Raw genomic sequence first — 14,305 nt, 5'->3', positions numbered from 1 at the left:
GTTGTGGCTCTGGTGTGCTGTGGTTTGTGCGTGCCCTGTGAAGACTGGGCCCCTCTTCTGTGCCACTGGATGTCCATCAGTCTCTGTGTTGCCCCCAGGTACACTGAGGGATCTGCTGATGTCCCGGGGAGGTCGCTCTGCAATCTCTCAGAAAGCTCCTGGTGTCTGGGAATGCTTCCTGATGGATGAAAAAGAACTCATGCCCTTGTGTCTTGAATGGGATCAAGAGAGAGGATATTTAAAAGGGGAGGTTATTTAGGCTGAACTTGTTCCAGCGTTATGATCCATTTGGATTTCTCAAGTTTACATGACAATGTACTCTGCCATTTAAACTGCATTCTTTGACCTTGTTAAGAAATCCAATAAACAAACAACAAACTGGGCTTGATCCCTTTTTTTCCCGGGCTGGCTGTGACATCAATTCACTTATTCCGCATTCAAGCCACAAGTTTCATAACTCATAACCTGTAATTGTTAATGTTGTGTTCCTGTATGCAAACAACCGGTAATTACTAACGGACCATCAGTGAGCTCCACTGTCCTTCTCTGATGAGGTAGGTGTGTGTGTATTTGTGGAATTGGGCAATTCCATGTCCTGCTCCTGAGGCCCTGTGCACCTGTGGCGGCAACTTTTAATTGCAAGTATTAAGAGGTCAAATTCTTTTGTTGATGGTTCACGTCAGGGGAGGCTGAAGATGTGACCCAAGCTTTGGAGAGGTGGGATGTCATCACTGAGGTCACCTTGTGTGCCATGGTTTGTGGGTGCCTTCTGAAAAGTTACCCCCAATTTTTCACAGTGCTGACTGGCTGGTCTGGACTTTGCAGCTGTGCCAAGGAGGAGGTGTTGCACCTTCCATTGCCTTCCATCCGTCCATGCATTTATCCCAGTTGGCAAAGCCTGACATCAGACCTCACCTTTTTGTTTGGACATGCTCAGTGGGTGCTTGGGTGATGAGACTCTTGCCCCAAAGGCTTTGATATCCAGGGCCTTTTGGGTCTTCACTTGGGCTGATTGCCATGGTCTGAGGCCACTTGGGATTGTCTGAATGAGGATTAGGAGGTTGCCCAGGGTTGTTGGAGGAGAACATTGCATGGTCCCCAACAAGCCAGGCAAGTCCAGGTTGTGTCAGTGCCTAGCATAGTGGCCTGAGAAATGTCTGAAGAGCTGGACCTGGAGGCTTGTGGTCAGTGTCCCGAAGTCCTGATGGAAGCCAGGCTCCAGTGCTGCAGCCCAGGAGTTGGATCCACTGGGCCAACACTGAAAACCTGATGGGTTCTGGACATTTGCTGGAGCTCAGCATGGGCAGATGCCAAGTGCTTTTTCTTGGGAGGAGTCATCCCAGTTAGGAAGGAATGTCTGGGTATCAGTTGGAACAATTGTTTTCTTCTCTGAAAAAGCCTTTGTGGTTCTGAGTTAGAAGAAATGGAGCAGGAGGTGTCCCTGTATCATTGTGGGAAAAGGGACTCCCAGTCTCCAGATCAGAACTGGGGAGAAGTGTTGTAATGAGGCAGTGGGAGGTGACTCTTGGTGTCTCCTGAACACTGGTGAGGTCCCATGTGAGGTGTTGTGGGCAGCCTTTGAGTCCGCAGTGGGAAAATGGAGTCGATTTAGTGAATCAAGACCAGTTCAGGACCCCCAAGATTCCAAAGAGGCTGATGAATCATTTGTAGAGGAGAAACTGAGAGAGCTGGGACTCCCAGGGCACAAGGGTGGACAGGGGGGTGTCATCAGTGTGTGCAAATTCCTGATGGCAGGGAATGAAGTCGAGGGAGCCGGGCTATTCTCAGCAGTGCACACATGCAGGAAGAGAAGGAAAGAGCAAAGGGAAAACAGATGGAATGCAATTGCTAAAGAAGGCAAAAATCTTTCATTGTGAAGCCACAGAGTGGAAGAGGTGTTGGAGTGCCTTTCCTGGGAGGTCCAGCACTAAACTGTCCATGGTCCTGGAAATCCTGCTCTTGCTTGAGCAGGGGAGTTGAAGCACTTGCACTCCAGAGTTTCTGGCCAAGTGGAAGAGTTTGCTGGGAGGGTTCAAGAGTCCTGGTGGGGAAGAGAGTTCATCAAGTGTGTACTGACATGAAAGCCTTACCAGAGGTGTGCCTGAGAGAGCTTTGGTGCATCAGGTGATGGGTTTGTGTCATGTTCCGGCAGGTGTCCCATCCTGTGCTTCCTTTGCCAGACTGTTTTATTAGTTGTTTTTACATATCTGTGAGGGAAGGTGTTGTTGCACATACCCCAATGTCTTGTTGAGCTGTGAAATGTGCTTGGTGAGGATGTGAGATGACTGGAATTACAAAAGAACAGGGGGCGTCTCAGTCTTTGATGCAGGACAACTTTATTGAGGCAAAAGAATGAGAAGACAGGAGAAAGAAGAAGGGATCCAGTGTGAGGAGCAAGTAGGGCAACCACCAGGCAAGGTGGAGCTGTTGCCAGAGCCCCAAGTTGGTGGTGTCAAGGGTGGTGCCAAGGGTCCTTAGCAGATGTAGCCACCCCTTCTGCCATAGCAGCCCAGGCCTCCCAGCCCATAGCCAAATCCACGGCCATAGCCAAGGCCATAGCCAAAGCCACCAAATCCACCAGAGATGGGCTGTCCCTGCACACTGAGTTCACTACCGACAGCAGCCGAGGAGGTGGATCCGACGGCGGTGTTCTGGGGGAAGGAGGTCATGATGGGTCCTGGCAGGGTGACCAGCACAGGGGAAGGCTGGATGACAACGCGGGAGTCCTGGCATTGCAGGGCACAGGGCTCGTTGCAGCTGTTGGCCAGCGGGGTGGGTCCGCAGGGCTGGCAGCGGTTGTAGCAGGCCATGGGTGTGGTGTGGAGGGTCCCTGGAAGAGAGAGGGGAGTGAGGCAGGGCAGGGGTGTGGGGGTGTGAGGGGCAGTGATGCAGGAGGGTGAGGTAGTGTGGAGGCTGTTGTGGGGCTGTGGGGAGGTGTGAGGGCTGCTGAGGCTGGGATCGAGCGTGCTGGAAGATAGGGGCCTGGGGGTGCAGGATCAGGAGGTTCGGGGACTTGAGGCTCACCTGGTTGTCAGCAGGAGCAGAAGCAGAAGGCGTGAGGAGAAGCGTGTGAGGGAGAGAGGCACTGAGACAGCTTTTATGCTGGTTGTGGAGGGGCAGGGCAGCCTTGGGCCCTGCCCTTGGGGCATTTTGGAGGAGCATCTCTTGGCTGGCCCAACCTTGCAAGTCATGAGCTGGGGAGTGTTTTCATTCATGCAATCCTGCAATTCTGTGCTCTCCCCTTGAGGCTGTGTCCCTCTGACCTTGGTGGCAGAACCTCTTAATCTGGAGAATTGGTGACCATTATCTTGTTTATGACATTAGGACATGTGGAAGATTCAGCCAAATCTTAGGAGAATTGGGGTATTGTCAGTGAGGTCCTACCATGGCATATTGACACCAGATCCCGTTTGAATTATTCTCTCTTGCCTGGAAGAACTCCCAGCTCTCTCAGCTTCTCCTCATTTTGCGGATACCCCAGTCCCATCAGTGTCATGGTCTCCCTGTCGTGTTCTTGGTCAATCATTTCCATATCCATGTTCCAGTGTGGGGCCCCACCAGTGGTGGGGACCAGGACAGTCCACTCCCTCAACCTTTCTAAAGCACCGGCACATGGGTTTGAAGGGTGGATTAACAAATGGATGGGGAATTGTGCTTTTCATGTGTCTTGCTCTCCTTATCCTTCACCATTTTTCCTTTCCATGGGTCAGTCACAGTCCAGCACTGGGACTCCACAGTGTGACCTTGCTGGTCCCAGCTGAGACAAGTGCTGCGGGATGAACCAACACAAGACTTTGGGGAGCATGGGAGGCCTTGCTAAATCACAGGGATTGCTTTCCCATCTCCAACAGGAAAGGCTAGGAATACAGACAGGCTCTGAGTGTTGGCAGCATGGTGGGGAGGCAGAGAACAGCATGGAAAGAGCAGTTCCTCACAAGCAGTGCTCCTGCAAAGCCAGACCAGCCTGACAGTGATGTGATGGTTCAGGACCCCTCTTCACAGTGCTCCTGAAAACCAGAACACACCAATGCCATGGGGTGACCTCACTGATCACACCCTATGCCCCTAAAGCTTTGGTAACATCTTCAGCCCACCATGACACACGCCGTCAACACCTGCCTTTAACCTCTAAGACATTTCAAATCTCCTTCCAAGGTCAGATGGACATGGCCTCAAAAGAAGGACATGGAGTTGCAGAATTCCACACAGCAACGCCCACACCATGGCAGAGGAGGGAAGAGGACCACGCTGACCAACCATTAGTAATTACTGGGTTTTGCTAGCAAGAAGAGATTATTAAGACTAAAAGGATATGAGATATGAAACCTTATGGCTTGAATGTGGAATAAACAAATTGACATGACAGACCAACCTGGGAAAAAAGGGATCAAGCCGAGCTGGTTCTTTGTATAATGGATTTCTTAATGAGGACAAGGAATACGCTTTAAATGACAGAATACGACATGTCGTGTAAAGATGAGAAACCTGAATGGACCGTGACACCAGAACAAGTTCAACCAGGCCAGCCTCTACTTTTCCAGATCCTCTCTCTTGATCCCATTTAGGACACAAGACCATGAGCTCCCTTCCATCCATAGGAACACTCCTACGTGCTATAACATTTCCAAGCAATTGCAGAGTGACCTCCCCAGGACATCAGCAGCTCCCTCAGCATTCCTGGGTGCAACACAATGACTGATGGAAATCCAGTGGCAAAGAACAGAGTCCCAGTCTTCAAAATGCACCCACAAAACACAGCACACCAGTGCCACAAAATTACCTCAGTGATGATATCGCAACTCTGCTGTGCTCTGGTTGTTTATTCATCCTGACCTGTCACATATTGAACAATCAAATCGTCCCTAATACCAATCCATGAAAGCGGCCGCCAAGGTCAGATGGACATGGCCTCAGGAGCCGGTCATGACACTGCAGAATTCTGTGAAGGAAAACACTCCCCACCTCATGACTCACCAACTGGGCCAGCCAAGAGCTTCAGCTTGCATAATGCCCCAAGGCCACGGGACAAGGCTGTCCCGTCCCTCCACAACCAGCATAAAAGCTGGCCCCAGCACCTCTCTCCCCCACACACTTCTTCGGACACCTTCTCCTTCTGCTCCTGCTGACAACAAGGTGAGCCTCAAGCCCCTGACCCTCCTGCTCCTGCACCCTGGCCCCTCTCTTCCAGCACGCTCAGCCCCAGCCTCAACAGCCCTCACACCTCCACACAGCCCCACAACAGCCTCCACACTCTCTCACCCTCCTGCATCACCGCCCCTTCAACCCCTACACCCCTGCCCTGCCTCACTCCCCTCTCTCTTCCAGGAACCCTCCACACCACACCCATGGCCTGCTACAACCGCTGCCAGCCCTGCGGACCCACCCCGCTGGCCAACAGCTGCAACGAGCCCTGTGCCCTGCAATGCCAGGACTCCAGCGTTGTCATCAACCCTTCCCCCGTGCTGGTCACCCTGCCAGGACCCATCATGACCTCCTTCCCCCAGAACACCGCCGTCGGATCCACCTCCTCGGCTGCCGTGGGCACTGAACTCAGTGTGCAGGGACAGCCCATCTCTGGTGGATTTGGTGGCTTTGGCTATGGCCTTGGCTATGGCCGTGGATTTGGCTATGGGCTGGGAGGCCTGGGCTGCTATGGCAGAAGGGGTGGCTACATCTGCTAAAGACTCTCAGCACCACCCTTGACACCGACCATCCACTCCCTGGAACACATCTCAGGCATTGAAGGCGCCTCTCTGGGCCGAGACTCTCAAACGTGCTCAGCGCTTCCAGCTCCTACTCTCAGGCCACCAAGCAAGGCGGCAGCCAAGGGGCCAGCCTGGGCTGCCTGCAAGCATGGCCCATCTCCCTTCTTCCTTTTCTTCCACTGGCTGCTCTGCATCGCCCCTTTGGCTCTGTCCAGTCCCCTCTGCTGCAAACCCCTTCTCCCAAGCCAGAGACCATTGGGCACCTCCAATGGACTGCTCCCAGTGTGGGGCAGGAAGGCTGTGATGCTCTGGCCAAACCTACTGCAAGCAAAGGACCTCGGCTGATGGTTGCCCTGATTGCACCTCAGCCCAGTTACCTTCCACTGACTGCTCCTGCTTTTCACTATTTTGTCGCAATAAAGTTTTTCTTGCATGACAACTACAGATGTCTGTTATCTGAATGGAGGTCGTAATGAAGTTGGTGTGAAACTTGTTTCCCTTTTAGTGCCCCATAGGAGAGCAGGAATCCAGAGTCCAAGTGTCTCCAGGAGAAGTTTAGGTTGGATATTACGGAATATTCCTTCATGGAGATGGTTGTCATTCCTGTCACAGACTGCAGAGGGTAGTGGTGGAGTCATCATCCCTGCAGGGATTTAATATCCCTGTAGATGTGTCACTTGGGGACATGGGTAAGTGGTGGTCTTGGTAGTGTTGAGGGAAAGGTTAAACTTTATATTTTAAATTTAGATCTTTTTCAAGAAAAAGGTTTCTAAGATCTGGCTGTTTAGTGGTGGATTTCATAGTCCTGCATTAACAGTTGGACTCAATTTCAAGGGTCTTTTCCTGCTGAACTGATTCCAGGAAGGTCGGTGGCACATGTGCAAGGGAGCAGGGGCCAAATGAGAGTGGCAGCAGGGGAGCAGTGAGCCAGGTCTTTGGGGTCTTGAGTCGTGGCAAGTGCCCAGGGCTGAGGCCACTCCTCTTGGAGGATTTCTGTTCAGGAAATGGTGCTTGTCTGAGCTCTGTGTCAGCTCTGTCCCAGTGACTCGGCCTGGGCATGAGGAGAGAGCTGTGGCTGCTGTTGAAGTCAACCCTTTTGTGAAGCCTTTGAGGCTCCTTGCCATTCTCCACTCCCAGAGCAGCCGAGCAAGTCTGGGTTTCCTGAGAGTGCAGTGAGTGGGCTGCGAGTGGCTAAGGGGCTGTGCCCAGAGGCTGCAGATCAGTGGCCCAAAGGGCCAATAGAGGCAAGTCTCAAGGGAAGTAGGTCAAGAGTTGTATCCGTGGGGCCAATCCTGTTCAACATCCTCACCAATGACATGGGCAGTGGGACTGTTGTCCCATCAGCAAGTTGGCAGATGATGGAGCGGCTGAGGCAATGGATGGTTGTGCCACAAGTGAGAGGGACGTGGAGACTGAGGGTTAAAGGAATCTCCTGAAGTTCAAGCAAGGGAAATATGAAGTTCTTCATCTGGTCAGGAATGGCACTGGGCCCCAGGTCATGCAGGGGGCTGAGGCTGGAAAGATGCTTTGCTGAGCAGGACCCTGTGGTGCTGGTGGAGAGCAAAGGGACCACAAGGTCTCAATCCTTTCCTTCCTTGAAAAGGCATCACCACTGCCCGAGATAGGTTTCAGACAGTTCTTGTCATGAAGTTGGGAGAAGTGGCCTTTCCTCTCTTTAGCGCACTGGTGGGGTCCCGTGTGAGGTGGTGTGGGCAGTTCTGGGCTGCCCAGGGAAAGAAGCACAAAGGCTTAGTGAAGCAAGTCTAGATCAGGGCTACCAAGATACTGAAATGGCTGGAGAATCATTCCTAGAGGATTGAGAGAGCTGAGACTCCCAGGGGACAAGGATGGACAGGAGGGTGTCATCAGCGTGTGCAAATCCCTGATGGCAGGGATTGAAGTTGAGGGAGCCCGGCTGTTCTCAGCAGTGCACACACAAGGGGGAAGAGCACAAGTGAAAACAGATGGAATTCCATGGGCAAAGAAGGCCAAAGAATCTTTGAGTGTGAGAGTGGTCACAGTGTGGAAAAGCGGATGGAGTTTCTGTCGTGGGAGATCCAAAACTGAGCTGGCCATGGTTCTGGAAATGCTGCCCTTGCATACTTTGCTTGAGCAGAGGAGAATGAAGCACTTGAACTCCGGAGCTCGTGCTCAAGTGGATGATGGTGTTCCTCCTGTTTGCTGGGCGGCTTCAAGGGTCCCGCCGGGAAGAGATTTTGTCAAGTGTGTGCTGCCAGAGAGAGACTTTGCCAGAGCCATGCACAGGAGAGCATGGATGCGTCAAAGCGTAGTGGGTCCTAGGTTTGTGTCATGTTCTGGAAGGTGTCCCCTGCTCCCCTGCTTCCAGTGCCTGTCTTGGTTGTTACTGGTGTTGATATCTTTGCTAAGAGAGGTGTTGTGGTTCTTTTCCATCCAGACCAATGGCCTGTCTGGCATTGTGCTGGGTGTGGATGTGAGCTCATTGGAATTCAAAAAGACAATGAGGCATCTCAGGCTTTGCTGCAGGAAAACTTTATTGAGGCAAAAAAAAAAAGAACAGACAGGAGAAAGAAGGAATCCAGAGTGACATACAAGCAGGGAGATCATCAGCTGAGGTACTTTGCTTGCAGGAACTGTTGCCAGACCCCCAAGCTGGTGGTGTTAGGCGTGGTGCTGAGGGCCCTTAGCAGATGTAGCCACCCCTTCTGCCATAGCAGCCCAGGCCTCCCAGCCCATAGCCAAATCCACGGCCATAGCCAAGGCCATAGCCAAAGCCACCAAATCCACCAGAGATGGGCTGTCCCTGCACACTGAGTTCAGTGCCCACGGCAGCCGAGGAGGTGGATCCGACGGCGGTGTTCTGGGGGAAGGAGGTCATGATGGGTCCTGGCAGGGTGACCAGCACAGGGGAAGGCTGGATGACAACGCTGGAGTCCTGGCATTGCAGGGCACAGGGCTCGTTGCAGCTGTTGGCCAGCGGGGTGGGTCCGCAGGGCTGGCAGCGGTTGTAGCAGGCCATGGGTGTGGTGTGGAGGATCCCTGGAAGAGAGAGGGGAGTGAGGCAGGGCAGGGGTGTGGGTCTGTGCGGGGTGGTGATGCAGGAGGGTGAGGGAGTGTGGAGTCTGTTGCGGGGCTGTGGGGAGGGTGTGAGGGCTGCTGAGGCTGGGGCTGTGTGTCCTGGCAGAGAGGGGCCTGGGGGTGCAGGGGCATGAGGGGTAGGGGCTTGAGACTCACCTGGTTGTCAGCAGGAGAAGGAGGAGAAGGTGTGAAGAGAAGTGTGTGAGGGAGAGAGGCTCTGGGCAGGCTTTTATGCTGGTTGTGGAGGGGCGGGACAGCCTTGTCCCATGGCCTTGGGGCATTTTGGAGGCAGCAGCTTTTGCCTGTCCCAGCCTGGTGAGTCATGAGGTGGGGAGTGTTTTCGTTCCTGAAATTCTCTAGTTTCATGTTCTGCCCTTGAGTCTGTGCCCATCTGACCTTGGCGGCAGCTTTCATGAGTTGGTGTTTGGTAGGATTGGATTGTTCAATGTGTGTCAAGGAGGGCTGAATAAACAACCAGAGCCCTGGAGATTTGCAATGTCATCAGTGATGTCATGTTGTGGCTCTGGTGTGCTGTGCTTTGTGCGTGCCCTGTGAAGACTGGGCCCCTCTTCTGTGCCACTGGATGTCCATCAGTCTCTGTGTTGCCCCCAGGTACACTGAGGGATCTGCTGATGTCCGGGGGAGGTCGCTCTGCAATCTCTCAGAAAGCTCCTGGTGTCTGGGAATGCTTCCTGATGGATGAAAAAGAACTCATGCCCTTGTGTCTTGAATGGGATCAAGAGAGAGGATATTTAAAAGGGGAGGTTATTTAGGCTGAACTTGTTCCAGCGTTATGATCCATTTGGATTTCTCAAGTTTACATGACAATGTACTCTGCCATTTAAACTGCATTCTTTGACCTTGTTAAGAAATCCAATAAACAAACAACAAACTGGGCTTGATCCCTTTTTTCCCAGGCTGGCTGTGACATCAATTCACTTATTCTGCATTCAAGCCACAAGTTTCATAACTCATAACCTGTAATTGTTAATGTTGTGTTCCTGTATGCAAACAACTGGTAATTACTAACGGACCATCAGTGAGCTCCACTGTCCTTCTCTGATGAGGTAGGTGTGTGTGTATTTGTGGAATTGGGCAATTCCATGTCCTGCTCCTGAGGCCCTGTGCACCTGTGGCGGCAACTTTTAATTGCAAGTATTAAGAGGTCAAATTCTTTTGTTGATGGTTCACATCAGGGGAGGCTGAAGATGTGACCCAAGCTTTGGAGAGGTGGGATGTCATCACTGAGGTCACCTTGTGTGCCCTTGTGTGCCATGGTTTGTGGGTGCCTTCTGAAAAGTTACCCCCAATTTTTCACAGTGCTGACTGGCTGGTCTGGACTTTGCAGCTGTGCCAAGGAAAAGGTGTTGCACCTTCCATTGCCTTCCATCCGTCCATGCATTTATCCCAGTTGGCAAAGCCTGACATCAGACCTCACCTTTTTGTTTGGACATGCTCAGTGGGTGCTTGGGTGATGAGACTCTTGCCCCAAAGGCTTTGATATCCAGGGCCTTTTGGGTCTTCACTTGGGCTGATTGCCATGGTCTGAGGCCACTTGGGATTGTCTGAATGAGGATTAGGAGGTTGCCCAGGGTTGTTGGAGGAGAACATTGCATGGTCCCCAACAAGCCAGGCAAGTCCAGGTTGTGTCAGTGCCTAGCATAGTGGCCTGAGAAATGTCTGAAGAGCTGGACCTGGAGGCTTGTGGTCAGTGTCCCGAAGTCCTGATGGAAGCCAGGCTCCAGTGCTGCAGCCCAGGAGTTGGATCCACTGGGCCAACACTGAAAACCTGATGGGTTCTGGACATTTGCTGGAGCTCAGCATGGGCAGATGCCAAGTGCTTTTTCTTGGGAGGAGTCATCCCAGTTAGGAAGGAATGTCTGGGTATCAGTTGGAACAATTCTTTTCTTCTCTGAAAAAGCCTTTGTGGTTCTGAGTTAGAAGAAATGGAGCAGGAGGTGTCCTTGTATCATTGTGGGAAAAGGGACTCCCAGTCTCCAGATCAGAACTGGGGAGAAGTGTTGTAATGAGGCAGTGGGAGGTGACTCTTGGTGTCTCCTGAACACTGGTGAGGTCCCATGTGAGGTGTTGTGGGCAGCCTTTGAGTCCGCAGTGGGAAAATGGAGTCGATTTAGTGAATCAAGACCAGTTCAGGACCCCCAAGATTCCAAAGAGGCTGATGAATCATTTGTAGAGGAGAAACTGAGAGAGCTGGGACTCCCAGGGCACAAGGGTGGACAGGGGGGTGTCATCAGTGTGTGCAAATTCCTGATGGCAGGGAATGAAGTCGAGGGAGCCGGGCTATTCTCAGCAGTGCACACATGCAGGAAGAGAAGGAAAGAGCAAAGGGAAAACAGATGGAATGCAATTGCTAAAGAAGGCAAAAATCTTTCATTGTGAGGCCACAGAGTGGAAGAGGTGTTGGAGTGCCTTTCCTGGGAGGTCCAGCACTAAACTGTCCATGGTCCTGGAAATCCTGCTCTTGCTTGAGCAGGGGAGTTGAAGCACTTGCACTCCAGAGTTTCTGGCCAAGTGGAAGAGTTTGCTGGGAGGGTTCAAGAGTCCTGGTGGGGAAGAGAGTTCATCACGTGTGTACTGACATGAAAGACTTTACCAGAGGTGTGCCTGGGAGAGCTTTGGTTCATCAGGCGATGGGTGTGTGTCATGTTCCGGCAGGTGTCCCATCCTGTGCTTCCTTTGCCAGACTGTTTTATTAGTTGTTTTTACATATCTGTGAGGGAAGGTGTTGTTGCACATACCCCACCCCAATGTCTTGTTGAGCTGTGAAATGTGCTTGGTGAGGATGTGAGATGACTGGAATTACAAAAGAACAGGGGGCGTCTCAGTCTTTGATGCAGGACAACTTTATTGAGGCAAAAGAATGAAAAGACAGGAGAAAGAAGAGAAAGGGATCCAGTGTGAGGAGCAAGTAGGGCAACCACCAGGCAAGGTGGAGCTGTTGCCAGAGCCCCAAGTTGGTGGTGTCAAGGGTGGTGCCAAGGGTCCTTAGCAGATGTAGCCACCCCTTCTGCCATAGCAGCCCAGGCCACCCAGCCCATAGCCAAATCCACGGCCATAGCCAAGGCCATAGCCAAAGCCACCAAATCCACCAGAGATGGGCTGTCCCTGGGCACTGAGTTCACTACCAACAGCAGCCGAGGAGGTGGATCCGACAGCGGTGTTCTGGGGGAAGGAGGTCATGATGGGTCCCGGCAGGGTGATCAGCACGGGGGAAGGGTTGATGACAACGTGGGAGTCCTGGCATTGCAGGGCACAGGGCTCGTTGCAGCTGTTGGCCAGCGGGGTGGGTCCGCAGGGCTGGCAGCGGTTGTAGCAGGCCATGGGTGTGGTGTGGAGGGTTCCTGGAAGAGAGAGGGGAGTGAGGCAGGGCAGGGTTGTGGGGGTGTGAGGGGCGGTGATGCAGGAGGGTGAGGTAGTGTGGAGGCTGTTGTGGGGCTGTGGGGAGGTGTGAGGGCTGTTGAGGCTGGGATCGAGCGTGCTGGAAGAGAAGGGCCTGGGGGTGCAGGATCAGGAGGGTCAGGGGCTTGAGGCTCACCTGGTTGTCAGCAGGAGCAGAAGCAGAAGGCGTGAGGAGAAGCGTGTGAGGGAGAGAGGCACTGAGACAGCTTTTATGCTGGTTGTGGAGGGGCGGGGCAGCCTTGGGCCCTGCCCTCGGGGCATTTTGGAGGAGCATCTCTTGGCTGGCCCAACCTTGCAAGTCATGAGCTGGGGAGTGTTTTCATTCATGCAATCCTGCAATTCTGTGCTCTCCCCTTGAGGCTGTGTCCATCTGACCTTGGTGGCAGAACCTCTTAATCTGGAGAATTGGTGACCATTATCTTGTTTATGACATTAGGACATGTGGAAGATTCAGCCAAATCTTAGGAGAATTGGGGTATTGTCAGTGAGGTCCTGCCATGGCATGTTGACAACAGGTCCCATCTGAATTCTTCTCTTCTGCCTGGAAGAGCTCCCAGCTCTCTCAGCTTCTCCTCGTTTTGAGGATACCCCAGTCCCATCAGTGTCATGGTCTCCCTGTCGTGCTCTTGGTCAATCATTTCTATCACCTTGTTCCAGTGTGGGGCCCACCAGTGGTGGGGACCAGGACAGTCCACTCCCTCAACCTTTCTAAAGCACCGGCACATGGGTTTGAAGGGTGGATTAACAAATGGATGGGGAATTGTGCTTTTCATGTGTCTTGCTCTCCTTATCCTTCACCATTTTTCCTTTCCATGGGTCAGTCACAGTCCAGCACTGGGACTCCACAGTGTGACCTTGCTGGTCCCAGCTGAGACAAGTGCTACGGGATGAACCAACACAAGACTTTGGGGAGCATGGAAGGCCTTGCTAAATCACAGGGATTGCTTTCCCATCTCCAACAGGAAAGGCTAGGAATACAGACAGGCTCTGAGTGTTGGCAGCATGGTGGGGAGGCAGAGAACAGCATGGAAAGGGCAGTTCCTCACAAGCAGTGCTCCTGCAAAGCCAGACCAGCCTGACAGTGATGTGATGGTTCAGGACCCCTCTTCACAATGCTCCTGAAAACCAGAACACACCAATGCCATGGGGTGACCTCACTGATCACACCCTATGCCCCTAAAGCTTTGGTCACATCTTCAGCCCACCATGACACACGCCGTCAACACCTGCCTTTAACCTCTAAGACATTTCAAATCTCCTTCCAAGGTCAGATGGACATGGCCTCAAAAGAAGGACATGGAGTTGCAGAATTCCACACAGCAACGCCCACACCATGGCAGAGGAGGGAAGAGGACCACGCTGACCAACCATTAGTAATTATTGGGTTTTGCTAGCAAGAAGAGATTAATAAGACTAAAAGGATATGAGATATGAAACCTTATGGCTTGAATGTGGAATAAACAAATTGACATGACAGACCAACCTGGGAAAAAAGGGATCAAGCCGAGCTGGTTCTTTGTATAATGGATTTCTTAATGAGGACAAGGAATACGCTTTAAACGACAGAATACGACATGTCGTGTAAAGATGAGAAACCTGAATGGACCGTGCCACCAGAACAAGTTCAACCAGGCCAGCCTCTACTTTTCCAGATCCTCTCTCTTGATCCCATTTAGGACACAAGACCATGAGCTCCCTTCCATCCATAGGAACACTCCTACGTGCTATAACATTTCCAAGCAATTGCAGAGTGACCTCCCCAGGACATCAGCAGCTCCCTCAGCATTCCTGGGTGCAACACAATGACTGATGGAAATCCAGTGGCAAAGAACAGAGTCCCAGTCTTCAAAATGCACCCACAAAACACAGCACACCAGTGCCACAAAATTACCTCAGTGATGATATCGCAACTCTGCTGTGCTCTGGTTGTTTATTCATCCTGACCTGTCACATATTGAACATTCATATTGTCCCAAATACCAATCCATGAAAGCGGCCGCCAAGGTCAGATGGACATGGCCTCAGGAGCCGGTCATGACACTGCAGAATTCTGTGAAGGAAAACACTCCCCACCTCATGACTCACCAACTGGGCCAGCCAAGAGCTTCAGCTTGCAAAATGCC

General features: G+C 52.3%; 5 protein-coding genes across 5 annotated transcripts in view; 2 read left to right on the top strand and 3 right to left on the bottom strand.

Annotated features, from left to right (window-relative positions):
- The window catches only part of LOC116435628 (feather beta keratin-like), a 79,026-nt gene that overhangs the window by 39,901 nt on the left and 24,820 nt on the right, over window positions 1–14,305 (top strand). The window lies entirely within an intron of this gene.
- LOC116435717 (feather beta keratin-like) lies at window positions 2,318–3,066 on the bottom strand. Its single transcript, XM_032092260.1, has 2 exons — window positions 3,025–3,066; window positions 2,318–2,830 (listed from the first exon to the last, which is right to left on the bottom strand). The coding sequence occupies exon 2, from the start codon at window positions 2,808–2,810 to the stop codon at window positions 2,475–2,477; it is 336 nt and encodes a 111-aa protein (XP_031948151.1). The 5' UTR covers window positions 2,811–2,830; window positions 3,025–3,066; the 3' UTR covers window positions 2,318–2,474.
- Window positions 5,304–6,589, top strand: LOC116435832 (feather beta keratin-like). The gene has a single exon (XM_032092439.1). It carries the CDS (start codon window positions 5,346–5,348, stop codon window positions 5,679–5,681), a length of 336 nt encoding a protein of 111 aa, XP_031948330.1. The 5' UTR covers window positions 5,304–5,345; the 3' UTR covers window positions 5,682–6,589.
- On the bottom strand, window positions 8,112–8,977 carry LOC116435750 (feather beta keratin-like). The gene is made up of 2 exons (XM_032092321.1): window positions 8,919–8,977; window positions 8,112–8,723 (listed from the first exon to the last, which is right to left on the bottom strand). The coding sequence occupies exon 2, from the start codon at window positions 8,701–8,703 to the stop codon at window positions 8,368–8,370; it is 336 nt and encodes a 111-aa protein (XP_031948212.1). The 5' UTR covers window positions 8,704–8,723; window positions 8,919–8,977; the 3' UTR covers window positions 8,112–8,367.
- On the bottom strand, window positions 11,675–12,355 carry LOC116435767 (feather beta keratin-like). The gene is made up of 2 exons (XM_032092334.1): window positions 12,319–12,355; window positions 11,675–12,124 (listed from the first exon to the last, which is right to left on the bottom strand). Exon 2 carries the CDS (start codon window positions 12,102–12,104, stop codon window positions 11,769–11,771), a length of 336 nt encoding a protein of 111 aa, XP_031948225.1. The 5' UTR covers window positions 12,105–12,124; window positions 12,319–12,355; the 3' UTR covers window positions 11,675–11,768.

This window comes from Corvus moneduloides, chromosome 1 (genome assembly GCF_009650955.1).
Source record: "Corvus moneduloides isolate bCorMon1 chromosome 1, bCorMon1.pri, whole genome shotgun sequence".
Classification (NCBI taxonomy): Eukaryota; Metazoa; Chordata; class Aves; order Passeriformes; family Corvidae; genus Corvus; species Corvus moneduloides.
The sequence above is the reverse complement of the archived record's forward strand: the minus strand, read 5'-3'. Positions and strand labels throughout refer to the sequence as shown.

Coding starts and splice junctions, on each gene's coding strand:
- LOC116435750 (XM_032092321.1), bottom strand. CDS start 8,703: ATGGCCTGCTACAACCGCTGCCAGCCCTGCGGACCCACCCCGCTGGCC.
- LOC116435717 (XM_032092260.1), bottom strand. CDS start 2,810: ATGGCCTGCTACAACCGCTGCCAGCCCTGCGGACCCACCCCGCTGGCC.
- LOC116435832 (XM_032092439.1), top strand. CDS start 5,346: ATGGCCTGCTACAACCGCTGCCAGCCCTGCGGACCCACCCCGCTGGCC.
- LOC116435767 (XM_032092334.1), bottom strand. CDS start 12,104: ATGGCCTGCTACAACCGCTGCCAGCCCTGCGGACCCACCCCGCTGGCC.